The sequence below is a fragment of the Anopheles arabiensis genome, chromosome 2, assembly GCF_016920715.1.
Source record: "Anopheles arabiensis isolate DONGOLA chromosome 2, AaraD3, whole genome shotgun sequence".
Classification (NCBI taxonomy): Eukaryota; Metazoa; Arthropoda; class Insecta; order Diptera; family Culicidae; genus Anopheles; species Anopheles arabiensis.
In genome coordinates, this window is record NC_053517.1 from 14688092 (window position 1) to 14701360 (window position 13269).

Below are 13269 nucleotides of genomic sequence, written 5' to 3' on the forward strand. Positions count from 1 at the left end.
CACACAGAAACACTTTTTACTTGCTATTCCGAATCGTGGTGCAACACAATAGCCTAAAGAAAGAAGGGAGAAATGTTTCATTTCGGACAACATCGGACTTGAAATACAAGCAAACAAAAAAAAAAAAACACAAAACGGGGAAATTATTTTAAATTATGTTGTGTGTTGTTTTTCTTTTTCGGTACTCTGTTTTATTTAATCATAAAAGATTTGTTTTGCATCAGCTGGCGCGCTACTGTTTTTGTTTTGTTTTTGTTTACTACTGTCTACTGCTGCTCCTGCTTATGTTCCTGCTCCTCTTCTTCTGCACTCCTCCGAGGGAGTTTTTTTCTTTTACCATACCTTTTTTCCATTTTTGTTCTGACGTCGTGTATCTTTCTTTAATTTCTACACACTTTTCCGACGACCAAACACAACACTACGGCTAAACACGCTTCGCTACTACATTATGCCGCCGGTACACACTCTCACACCACAACGCCCCATACTACCGTGGTGTGGGGCACCATCATCACATCTCTCTTCTCCTTCGCCTCTAAATCTAAGTCGCGTTTTCTTTCTTTTCTTTTAATTTATACGCAGTTTGCTACCGGCTTTAGAGCACGTGCTTATCCACTTACCACCACTACTACTACTACTACCTTTTCTGCTAAGTTAGCTCTGTTGTTGTGTGTTTTGTTTACACCCTCAATTCGTTTTGTGTTGTTCACTTTTTCTTACTCCCCCTTTTCTTTTCCATTTTTTCTTGTCCATCTTTGTTGTGGGTGCAGTAGTGAGCTTTGTTTGTTTATTTTTTGCTCTTTTTCTTGTGTTGCATGTTTCCTGTGTGTTTTTGCTGCTATTCATAATTTGAAGAAGATACGAATCTCGTGCTGTGCTACACCTTTTAAGTAAATATCTGTCTCTTCCTCGTGTCCCTCCTTTTTCTCTCGATTCAGCTTGAATGTGTGAGTGTGTGTGTGTGTGTGTGTGCGACAAACGATCGTTCCGGTTTGCACTTTCTTCGAGAAAGTGGAAACAATTCTTGGAGTGTGGCAGCATTCCCATCCCACCCCGCCCCATTGCGGAACGATCGGGAGTTTACGTTTTACGGGGAGTTTACGTGTGCACACACGCACGCACGCACACACCCACAGATATACACACAAACATTTGCTTCTAATGATACGTTTGCTCCCGTGTACAAAAGAAACTTAAGCAGTAAGGCAACTAAAATTTATGTAATAAAAAAAGGAAACTGTTACCCCCCCCCCCTCCTCCCACACACACCGACACAGGCCAAGGCACGTGTCCGATCAAGCTCTTTATCCCTTTCGCCAACCGCTTCGCGTTCTTCTCTCTCCCTCTCTCTCTCGTCTATCCTTCTCATCCGCACAAGATTGTGTTGTTTCGTTTTTTGGGTTTTTTTTAAATGCATCTTTTTTGTTTGCAAACTGTGAGTTGAGTTGGAAGAAGCGAAAGCGTGAAGAAACGACGGGGGAAAGCGTCGACATAAAAGCAGAGACCCTTGGCTAGCTTGGCCCCCCCTGAGGGGAGAGGGATGCTTTGTTTTAATTTGTACAATAACGCAACAGGAGTTGTAGTAACACACACACACACCCAGGAGAGCACACACACTTCGAGTGATAGTACATTGATAGAGATGTTTTACATATACATATATTCTTGTATGTATCTATATATATATATAATATTTATAGCTACTCCCCTTTGTTTTCCTTTGCCTATATTTACATGATCGCCACTTTTACCTCCTTTTTTGCTTGTCGCGATCGCTCCACGATCGTCCAAACACGATCGTTCGATTACTTACAATTAGGGCGTGCTTGTGGGCCGGGTTGTGCTTGTGATTGTGGGTGTGTATCGAGGGGGAAGGGGGGGGAGGGTCGGGTCGTTTGCTTCTAAAAATTAGGAATTCATTTGTTTCTCTGTCTACAATTTTGTCCCCTTCACACACATACATACACGCACACACACACACAGACACACTTTTTAAACACTTTCTTTAAACGTTTTGCCGTTCAACTAATTCGTACTATAAAATAAAATCACCGAGATCCTTTTGTTCCCCACCACTTTCATCGTGCACAAATTTCTCTCTCTCTTTCTCTCTAAGTGAATAAGTGTGTGTGTGCGTATGTGTATTTGTATGCGTGTGTGAAAATGGGCAAAAGAGAACGAGAGTTCGAATCCTACTCCACCACCATGAGAGAGTCTGAAGATGTTCAGAAAAATCACATTAAAATGAAGCCTATGGTGATGGGACCAAGAGGGAGGAAGAAAGGGAAGGAGAATGCAAGGGCACACTCGTTTGCCCCTTTATAATTCCACTCCCCTCTCCACTCTCATCAAATCAAAGAAATTCCAAAATAGACCCGAAAAGTCGCCTACTTGGATGTAACAATCTCGTGTCACACGATCGTACATGTGTTAGTACGGTGTGCCTGTGTGTGTGTGCGCGCGCACTTTCGCCCTATAATTACATCCTTGCCTCACACACACACCCATATACACACACATACTAAATACAAAAAAGGACAGCTTGAACCCGCCCGATCACGCCCCAGCAACACACAACACATCGCCACCACCACCAACAACAATCCTCCCCGGATGCTGTTGCTGCGTCCGAGCCGCGAGCTACTATTTCTCCACCTTCCCGACGCCGCCACCCATCAGCAAATGTTCGCCGGACAGCAGGCCACCACCTCCACCACCACCACCGCCCGGCTGGTGCGCGTAGTTGCGGATCTGGTGCAGGGAGATGAGCTGGTTCGGGAAGCCGTTGGCGGCGGCCGCCGCCACCGCTGCCGCGTTCTGGTTGATCGCCTTCTGGTTCTGGAAGCTGATCGCGTCGTACAGGTACGAGGGTGGCGCCGCCGCCGCCCGCTGCTGGGCCGCCGCAACCAGCTGCTGCTGGTGGTGCTGGTGGGCCGCCGCCAGACTGTTCAGGTGCGGCGGCATCACGTTGATCGGCGTAAAGGCGGACGTGTTCGAGGCGGCGGATGAGGAGTTCGATTGGTTGTTAACGTGCTGCTGCTGCTGCTGCTGCTGCTGGGAGTTGTTGTGCCGGATGACGACCAGATCTTCGCCGACCTCGTCCGCCGAGTTGGCGGAGCTGCTGCTCCCGTTCAAGTTACGATGATGCTGCGGATCTGGAAAGATGGAACAGATAAGAAGCTACCATCAGGCGCTATCGCACCGCACTGTTGTTCCGTTGGAATTGGAAAACCGGGCGCTCGACACACTTCCACCGCGATGCCTTACCGTTGGCGGCGTTACCGCCCGCTCCGCTGCCCCCGTTGCTGCTGAAATCGTACTGTTGTTGTTGCTGCTGCTGTTGCTGCTGTTGTTGCTGCTGTTGCTGTTGTTGCTGCTGCTGCTGTTGCATTGCTTCCGCTAGGCTGGCGGCCGAATCCGGACTCACCTTCGGCCAGTAGGGATGCTCCAGCCCGACGGCTGCCGCTGCGGCCGCCGCATTACCCACCACCATGCCGCCCATCCGGTTCAGGCCGAGCCCGGCCAGCCCGGCCAGCCCGACGGCAGCCGCATCGGCCACTGCTGCCGCCGCCACTGCCGCCGCATTGGCCGCCGTCGCAGCGCCACCACCTGCACCGCCCCCATTGGGGCTGCCGGCGCCACTGTTGTTGTTAGCGTTACTGGCGTTAGCGTTACTGCTCGCGTTATTGCTGCCACCGTTTGCCGCTCCGGAACCGGCCGAAGCGTTGGCGCCACTCGCTGCCGCTGCGCCGGCACCGCCACCGCTGCCGCCACTGCCTCCACCACCGCCACCACCACCGCCACCGGCGGCCCTGTTGCGGCGCTTTTCCTCCTTTTCCGCGTGCTTCTGCATGTGCTTCGCCAGGTACGTTTCCTGCGTGTACGATTTGCCGCACAGCTGGCAGATGTGCGTCTTCAGATGCTTCGAGTCCTTGTGCTTGGGGATGTGCTCGAGCAGGGACGCCTCGTCGGTGAAGCACTTGTAGCACGAGTTGCACTTGTACGGTTTGTCCGTCTGATGGCACCGCGAGTGGGACTGCAGGTTGGACAGCTGGGAGAACGCTTTCGGGCAGCCCGGATGGCGGCACTTGTACGGCTTGTCGCCGGTGTGCGTCCGGATGTGCTGCTGCAGATGGGAGAGCTGGGTGAACTTGCGCTGGCAGATCTCGCACCGGTACGGCTTGATGCCGAGATGTATCCGCGTGTGCTGCGACAGGTAGCTCGAGTTGGCGAACGATTTCGTGCACTGGGTGCATTTGTACGGTTTTGTTTCGCGCATCTGCAGCGTGCCGCCGTGCAGCTCCAGGTTCGCCTTCGCGGAGAAGATCTGTTTTCCGGGGGGGAGGGAGAGAAAGAAGACACATTTTGTAATTAGCGAAGGACATTACGGCAATAAGCGAGTGTTTGTTGTTGTTGATGAAGCACCAGCAAAGCACCGAGCGGAGCGCAAATCGAAACTGTGGTTCATGGGGCCTACTGTGATTGACGACCTTGCCCTTCAAAGATGGAATAATGGGCGATTGGGGCTTAAGTGGTGTTTACACGCGACTTCGGAACCACGGGAGAGTGCTGCTGTGCTCCACGGCCTCTCGAAAACGCATCCAAGCAGGCGTGTTGCATCTTACCGGGGGTGTGTGTAAGTGTGATCCTCGAAAAACTGATCAAACATTTAAATGAACGTGCTCCTCATCGCCACCACCACGAGGACAAGTGCCTTAATTATGTTGGCACAACACCGAGAGCTGGCGGCTTTGGCGATCGATCATTAATCAACTTCACAAGCGATTGAAGTGAGTCAGTCTTGAAGAAAAGCAGTCGTAATTAGTCAATTAAGGGGCCGTTCGTTTTGCGTGGTGCGTTTGTAGGGGAAGCAGTTTGCATAAACCCGCAGCACATTTGCCACATGCTCCCCATGCGATTGCGTTGCCGAAAAATTGTTGCTCCCCCAGCTACAAACCCCGACCGATCCCTCACACTTCACCAACACCTTCCTTCACCGGCAACTGTACGCAGTGCTGCAAAATGTCACGAGCATCACGAGATATTATCCAACGAAAACAATGAACATATCCGGTGGTCATTGCTGATACTCAATGAAAGTGCGTCATGACATGCCGAACACGACATGCGAATTGCTTGTGTCCAGGGTCAAGGGTGAACAGTGCTGCCAAATGCCACTGTTTCAGTCACCAACACTCGTGACTGAAACGAAGCTCAAATCAGTACATGTACACCACTGAGATGATCAGATGTGAGACTCAATCAGTGACATTTTGTTTAGCACCCAACTCTTGGTCACTCACCTGGTCACGACCTTGTCGGTGATAATCACGAAGACATTTTGGAATATACTTCGCGTGTGTGGTCCTAAGCAACAAGTCATTCTGTTTTGATTGTCTGTCGGGGGGTCAAACAGAGCGAGAAACCATGCTCATTTTGTTTTGTTCTCAAACCATTCTAATGAGATGATCACCGACTGAAAAAATGTCGCGACCAAGTGACTGACACAATGTCACCAGACATGTGATGATCGCAACAACCGTTTGAGTCTCACCTCTGATCATCACAGAAGAGCTCGTACCGCTGACATTATTTTGTTTCTGCCGGAATTTGTCATGACTATGTCAGTGACATTTTTAGCAGAACTGATCACAGTGAAGAAAAAAAATCATGACATAGTGACTGGCCAAGCACTGGTCCGCAAAACTGTCACAAAGCATGCATTGGTCACATCAATCGTTTTGAGTATTATCACCTCTGATTATCAGAATTGAGGTACGTGAAGCTGACATGGAATTTGTTTCAGTCAGATTTGTTTATGACATTGACAGTGACATTTTGCAGCACTGACTATACGTACCACACACACACACGCGCCCGCACACAAAACGGAACTCAGTAGCGGTCAAGGTCAAGATGGTGGCGCGGTGAGCGGGGCGAAATAGAACAAAACAAAAATCCAGCGTGCTCACTCAATAGCTTCATTCAAACTGTAACTGGCGGGGGGAGCAGCTAAAGGCGTAATACGGGGCACATTCCGAGGAGGTGTGGAACCGTCACGACGACAACAACGACTCGTGTGTTGTTATGTTTTGAACGTTTCGGTTTTACATGGTAAAGGATGATCTTTGTTTGAAAATTCTATTAAAAATTCCCTGCAAATAGGCAACTTCTTTTCGACCGAACGTTACTCTCTAATCACAAGAAGGGGTAGAAACATATGATCACACCAAATCACAACGTGTGCGTGATTTTTTTTTTCTTCTTTTTGTTGTGAAAACTAGCAAGTCATCTCTTTTGCCGCACCACTACTGGCGCGTGGAGAGTTCGTGGCTTGTGGCCTTAACGAGCACGGAAAGGAAACTTCCAAAACTCCCAAACCCGCACGCGCCATTCGCTTCAAGGCCGTTCGGTGTACTACTACAGGCCAAGGGGCGCTCTAGAAGCTATAATTATGGTGCCAAACGGAGAGGCAGAACAAGCTTATGTTGGTTCCGGCAGGCAAGAGCTGAGGCTGATCTTCTCTTGGTGTACATTTGTTGCTGGTACATTTTTTATATATTTTAAAAACACAAAAGAAGATGGAGTAGCATCAGCTGTTTCAGGGAGATCAATGCATGTATTTTTGATAAAAGTGTGAAACAGGGTTTTCAAATAGGACTCTATGGCACCCTCTTTGATCAGTATTCTTGTAAATTTCATATTGGATTTGTCCAATTAGAGTCCTATTCTTGTATTCTTGTAAATTCCTATTGGATTTGGCCAATTAGAGTCCAATTCCCATTAAATTAAGTTCATTTCACGTAAAAAGGAGTCAATAAAGTGCCTTACAGCTATGAGAATTCCTGGAAAATCCTGTAAAGATCGCATACAGTCGTTTACAACATGAGGCGAAGATCGCGGAATAACTCCCAAAAATCCCTTTTACGTCAAAAGCTAGTATTTTTTCACATAATTTCTAACATTTGTTTTGCGGAATTATCTCTCCTAGTGGGTTGTGAAGCTGCTTGTGTACATTCCTCCTACCCTCACCAGCAACCGTTCTCGATCGCGTAACACTGATCGTTCATTCGTTTGCTAACAACACCAACTCTCCCGCGCGTTTGCCGTTTCCCGCGCAGAACTTCAACTGGTCGTGAAGAGGTGCAAAAGAAAAACATACCCATTACACACTCCGCAACACACACACAAACACGTAGGGCAAATAAATGCTAAATTGTGCGTCACAACAACATCACCACCATCAGCATATCGTCGTCGTTGTGCGCGCCCATCAAATATCCATTTAGCTCTTGAGAAGGGGGGAGGGAGGATGAGCTTGAGCTGTGTTTGGAGATGGAGTGTGTGTGTGTGTTTGTGTCCGGGATAGGGGATAAGAGTGTCCAGCAGAAGGTGCCAGGGCTATCAGTGGCCTTCTCTCTTCATTATCCAGACAGACAGACAGAGAGAGAAAGAGAGGGAAAGGGTATTAGAGAGAAGCATTGCCAACTTGCTAAAACCCCTTGGCCCGATCGAAGCATCTTACACCGTGTTTCTCTCTAGTGGTTCATTAAATGAGTGCCTCCCCATCCCCTTTTTGGCTGAGGAGGCACACACACGTTCGGCGTTTGGTCAAATTTGTAAAATCAAACATAAACAAAGTGGAGAGACTCGAATGAAGAGTACCTCGCAGCTGTCCTCCCCCCCCAATTCTTTCCTTACTCGGGGGAGGAAGATAATTATGGAGTGCTGTAGTAGATAGCAAGCTCCCTCTGTCTCTCTCTCTCTCTCTCTCTCTCTCTCTCTCTCGCTCGGTAACATAACCTGATGGGGCGGGAGTGCAGAAAAAGTAAACACAGTAATGCTCCTTTTGCTGGGCTTTAGAAGTCTTGTTTGGTTTGGAGTTTCGTCAGGCTGGGAGGGGTTTCACAAATAATTCTTCCTCATTATCGGCCCAAATCGAGCGGCTGATGAACGGTGGCCAAGACACACCTTCATTGTAGGAGCCGTAGTTCATGTTGGCGTTCCCTAAACGAGAACGTGAGGTGTTCTCGAGTAGACAAGAAGTCGAATGCAAGAAAAGCAATCGTTAAAATAAATTGGCAAGACATAGTAATGTATGGAAGATTATTGATTAATTTAGAAAATGCTTAAATGAAGTTGAATTTTGTAAAAATATTGAAGTAGACACATTAACATAAATTTGAACCCCAGGGTTGGAAAATGACAAAGCTAAAACCTTATCACAAAACTGCTGAGCATGAGAACTAGGATTGGATTTTCCATTGCAGTGACGGTATCATTGCTGATTGAAAATTGAAATATTTCCCCCCTTTTAACGAGCAGGAGGGTGTACACTTTTATCCTTTTTCCAAACTCCCTCCCTCGATCGTGCGCGCCCCATAAAAGATCGTCTCGAGCAAACCCGGTCGACACGACAGAGCTGCCGCCAGCAGTTCCTTTCTCGTTCGGCACTGGAAAGGAATGTGCAAAAGAAAACATTTTCCCACCCAAGTGGGGCTACATTTTCCGTTCCAATCCCGAGGCAGAGAGTAGAAGGCAAGAAGGTGTGTATGTGTCGGTGTAAAGGGCGTCGTTTGCTTTCCTTTTGCGCGATAAAGGAACGTTAAATCCAGCCAGCCAGCAGCATCGCCTTCTTCGATGCCATTCTTCCCGTAGAGAAGAATCATTGAACGACCGACGATGACGACGACGATGTGTTTTCGTATCGTTTATTATTTTTATTCCCTTTCCCATCCATCCATCCACCCGCCCGGGTCCATTCCTTTTACTGTCTGGGCATGGGATGAATATCCGGAAGAGGCATGGAGGATCGTAGTCAATTCTATCAATTTCTAGTGGAGTACCCCACACCACCACCACCATCTCCCGCCGTTCTATGATAATATGGAAGCACAGAGCGGGGGAAAAAAGAGCCAAAAATCAAAACACCCAACGGCATACACACTCTCTCTTTCTCTCACACACGGAAAAGGACCGCAACGGAACAGGTGACTGAGGGATTGAGGCGCTGGTGGACGACGAGTTGGATATATTGGCCACTGCTGATGCGCTGTTGCTCCTAGACCTTCCTTCACCGCTTCTCACTCCAACCCGCCCACACCGCTCGTGTTTTGTTTTTGTTATTCTTTCATTTTCTTTTGCTGCTCGACAGAAAAAAAAACACATTCGACAGCAGTAACAGCAGCAGAGTGTCGGGTGTTTTCTTCACCCATTTTGCCGTTCTACATTTCCGCCCACCCAGCGCCCACCATCTATCTTCTTCCTGGTGCTTCCACCACCGACCAACCCCTTCTTTTTTGTCACTTGGCGCTGATGTGTTGTTTTTGGTTTTTCTGTTGATTTTGCTGTTGTTTTGATTGTGTGTTTTTTTTTCGTTTCGTTTCGTTTCATTTCTCTTTGGTGGCGTCCTCTCTCTCGCTCTCTCATCCCTTCACATCACACAGGTTACTGCGATTCGCGCGAGAATCATTCTCGTTTGTGTTTGTGTGTGCGTGTGTGGAAGGGAAAGAGCGAGGGGGGGGGGACGGTGGAAGCAGGAGTTGTTTTACATTTATTTTTATTTTATTTTAATGCTTCTTTTTTCTGCCTTTCCACTTTACCGTCTCGTTCACATTCCTGTCCATGCCAACTGCCCAAACTGTGTGTGTGTGTGTTTGTAGGTGTGTGCAAAAGTGGATTTTTGGTTGCACATTTTTTTTCTTGTTCTTCACCTTTTCGGTCGTTTGAAAGAGAGAGATAGAAACAGACAGAAACGGAAACAAAACGAGCTTTGTGTGAGTGTGTGTGTGTGTATGTCTGTGTGAGCGGGTTTTTTTTTTTTCGTGTGCGTAAAACTCCCGCCCGTTCAAGCACATGGGGTGGGGTGGGAGAGGAGGTGTGCGTAAATCATGCTAAAAAATGAATTGCATTCTCCAGAGCATGCAGCATGCAGCAACGCAGCCCACACAACACAACACACAAAAGAGGAAAGGACGGAGAAAAGGGAAAAGGAAGAGCATCGTGTGCTCGAGAATTGCATGCAGTGCAGTTGCACACACAGTGGAAGCGGATGTATGTATGCAAAATGCATCCCAACCTCTCCCCCCCCCTCCCACCCTGGTTTTGTCCTTTTCTGCACAGGATTAACAGTGGAGTGGAAAACGGTTCGCGATGGAAAACATAGTCTCAAAACTTGGGGTGGGAAAGGCTTAAGATTGTTCCCCCTCCTACACTTCGTTGGCAGAATACAATGTGTGTGCAATTATGCATACGTGTATTTGGGTGTGTGTGTGTGTGTATTTGGGTGTGTGTGTTTGTGTTTGTGTGTGTGTTTGTGTGTGTGATTTAAAAAGAAAAGAAAAAAAAGGATACAAAATAACCCCACTTCTTCGTCCTTTAAGGAGTCGCAGCGCGTTCGAATAAAAGCGGATGCTCACCTTCACATCGAGATCGTCCGACTCTTCGCTCTTCTCCCGCTTCACCGGTATGGAGGCCGGATTAATCTTGCCCTCCTCGCTGGCAAGCAAAAGCTGCCCAAACACTGGTGCCATCATGACTGGGGGAGGAGGGAACGGTAGTGAACCGTCAACTGGATGTGTAAATGCACTGTAATATACTCCTTAAGGAACCGATAAAGGAACCTTTTTCTTCGTGCACACACTTTCACCACTTTCACAATCTATTGATCTATATGATTTTTACTAACTTTTTGTTTAAATTTTTATATTATTGCACTTTTGCTTATCACGCACACCACCACCCTCGGTATCTTCTCGTTCACACACGCTCAACTGTGCCGCGACGGCCACTGCAGCTTCATTATTGCCCGGCGTTCGTACTACTACACCAACCAGAAGGGAGAAGGGAAAAGGGGCACGGTTTGTTATTGTTTCTCCGATGAGTGTGCGTGTGTGTGTGTGTGGGTTTTAAAGGAAAATCAGATGCGCACACACCCCCGTGTGCGTCTTCAACTCACTAGGCGGGAATTGCTGCACACACAGGAGCACACTGGCACACTGGCATTATTAACCTATAGCGACGATCGAAGTAAGCAGCTTTTCGGGGTGGAAAAAACGTTAGAAAATGCACACCACCAACCGTTCACTTCTACATTACTCGAGCGTAAAGGAACAAGCGAAGGATATCTCTTCCTTGATCACGGGAGGGAAGAAAAAATGGTTTTGGGAAAACTCGCTCGCTCTGTCAAAAAACGCAGCAAGCGCCGACGACGACAACGCACACCCGAACAAAGCGAACCGTAGCAGGCCAATGTGTGTGTGTGGCGTGTCGGTTCGGTGTTGGACCGTGTGTGCTGCTGCTGCTGCTGCTGCTGGCGGCCGCCTCTGTCCTTGGGGGTGGTGTCCACCGTTTTGCTGGGGGAGTTGCCGTGGAGGAGACGCTCGATGAGCATCCCTTTTTGGCTGGCTTGTTCTCTCTCCCCGGCAGGAAAAACTCTCACGTGCGAAAACCCGACACACACACACACGGGGGGACAGATCTGATTTCGATATCACTTTTTGTGGGAGTTTTGTGCGCTTTCTCTCTCTCTCTCTCTCGCGGGTGTTTTAATTTTGGCTTCCCGGAGACGATTTTTTGTGGCGCTGGCTGGCTGGCTGGCTCTCTTGTAACAACACACAGCGCGCGCACCACAAATCGAAAGGCGAACACGACGACGGCAGACGGTTTTTTTGTTCGTTCTCTTCGACGGTCTGTCTGTGTGTGCGTATGTGTGTGTGTGTGTGTGTGTTACCTTCTTTTTGTGACCCTTCTTGTGGGTGGCGCGGGGGGGGGAGGGCGACAGTAACGCGCAAGAAGGGACTGGGGGGGTATAACTCATGCGTTTTGCCACACGCTCTCGCACACAACTAGCAGCGCACGAGGGGGGATGATCTCGGTCGTGTACACGCGTGTGTACGCCATTTGAGGTTTTTGTGCCCAGAACGCACACACTTCTTTGGCCCATCTTCTTTTTTTTCTTCAAATGCTCACACACATTTTTTAAGAATCTTTTTCCGAGGAAGTGAGTGTTTTGTTTGTAACAAAACAAATGTTGAGAAAAAGTGGACACCAAACCGATATATTAACTCAAGCACGTGGAATTACAGAGCTTTGCCACCAAAAATGTATGCAAATGCAACAATAACAATTTGCCAGAAGGACGGATTTTGGTATCCACACACACACAGCCACAGACAGCGATTTTATAGAGTAAACACACAAGTTAATACTATTTTTTCGTGAGCCGCAAATTAAAACGAGATCGAGCTTGAACGACATCGCGCGCGCGCTTCTACACGATGAGGTTAAGAATAACAATAAAGCACACACACACAAACACACATACACCAACAATAAGGGAAGGAAAAGGGGACTTTTATCGCGGGAGGACTGACTGCTGCTGTTTTTTTCGGTCGCCCGACCATCCACTTTGCTCCGTACGCGGCAAACAAGTGTAGTGTGTGCGAGCGTGCCCACACAAGGACGGGGGAATTGTTCGCACAGTCGCGCGCACACATTCATACGACACGCAACACAGACACACACACACGCACCTCGGGGGAGAAGAAGAGCAAAAACAAAAAAATAACCCTCTTGCTAAGTAAACACACGCGACAAAATTCTGCCAAATTCAACATTCAAACGAGCGCACACACATTCCTGCATCCGTCGCCGCCGCCACACACGCATGGAACGACGAGAGTCGTCGCTCGTTTCGCGTGAACAAAAAACCACACACACACACAACCACATACGCGGCCTACACAGTACTGCGCTGCACGCACACAGCCACACACTCGTACGCATCGCGCACACACACACACACGGTCAAGGGAAAGGGTGATGGGCTTGCTAAGAGGGAATAAAAAAACTGCCGCGATGGTCGAAAAATTAACGCCACTCAAATTCCCTCTCTGCCTCCCGCTAGCACGGGATCATTTCCATGGAAATGATTGCCGCTTAAAACTAAACAAAACTAAACAAAACTAACGCACCAACACACCAACACACGCGCGCGCATGGACACCGAAAAAATGGGAAGGCAAAAAAAAGGAAAACACTTTTTTCATCTTCTTCAAGTGCGGCGCGATTTTTTCACTCTCTCTCTCTCGCTTTCTCGCTCTCTCGCATCTTCTCGGCGCTTGTCGTGTCGTTTCTCGCCTACTGCTGAGCGCGGGAGACCAATCGGGAGGATGTGAGTGTGTGTGTGTGTCATTTCGACATTTTTTTGCCTCTTATTTGTGGCTATTTTTTGCCTCAACAACGGCGGGGAGCCGCCGCCGCCAACAC

The 13269-nt window shown here is 48.3% G+C and overlaps 1 protein-coding gene across 6 annotated transcripts in view; it reads right to left on the reverse strand.

Annotated features, from left to right (window-relative positions):
- Nucleotides 1–143: 143 nt before the first annotated feature.
- The window catches only part of LOC120899624 (zinc finger protein rotund-like), a 30247-nt gene continuing 17121 nt past the window's right edge, over nt 144–13269 (reverse strand). For 3 of the 6 annotated variants that reach the window (XM_040305711.1, XM_040305676.1, XM_040305702.1), the window contains exons 2-4: nt 10419–10822; nt 3268–4327; nt 144–3155 (exon numbers count right to left, since the gene is read on the reverse strand). In XM_040305711.1, coding sequence (XP_040161645.1) covers nt 2644–3155; nt 3268–4327; nt 10419–10535 — 1689 coding nt within the window. In that variant the 5' untranslated portion in view covers nt 10536–10822 and the 3' untranslated portion in view covers nt 144–2643. Of the gene's footprint in view, nt 3156–3267; nt 4328–10418; nt 10823–10957; nt 11037–13269 lie in introns of all 6 variants that reach the window. The other 3 variants (XM_040305696.1, XM_040305686.1, XM_040305715.1) reach the window with 3 other exon arrangements.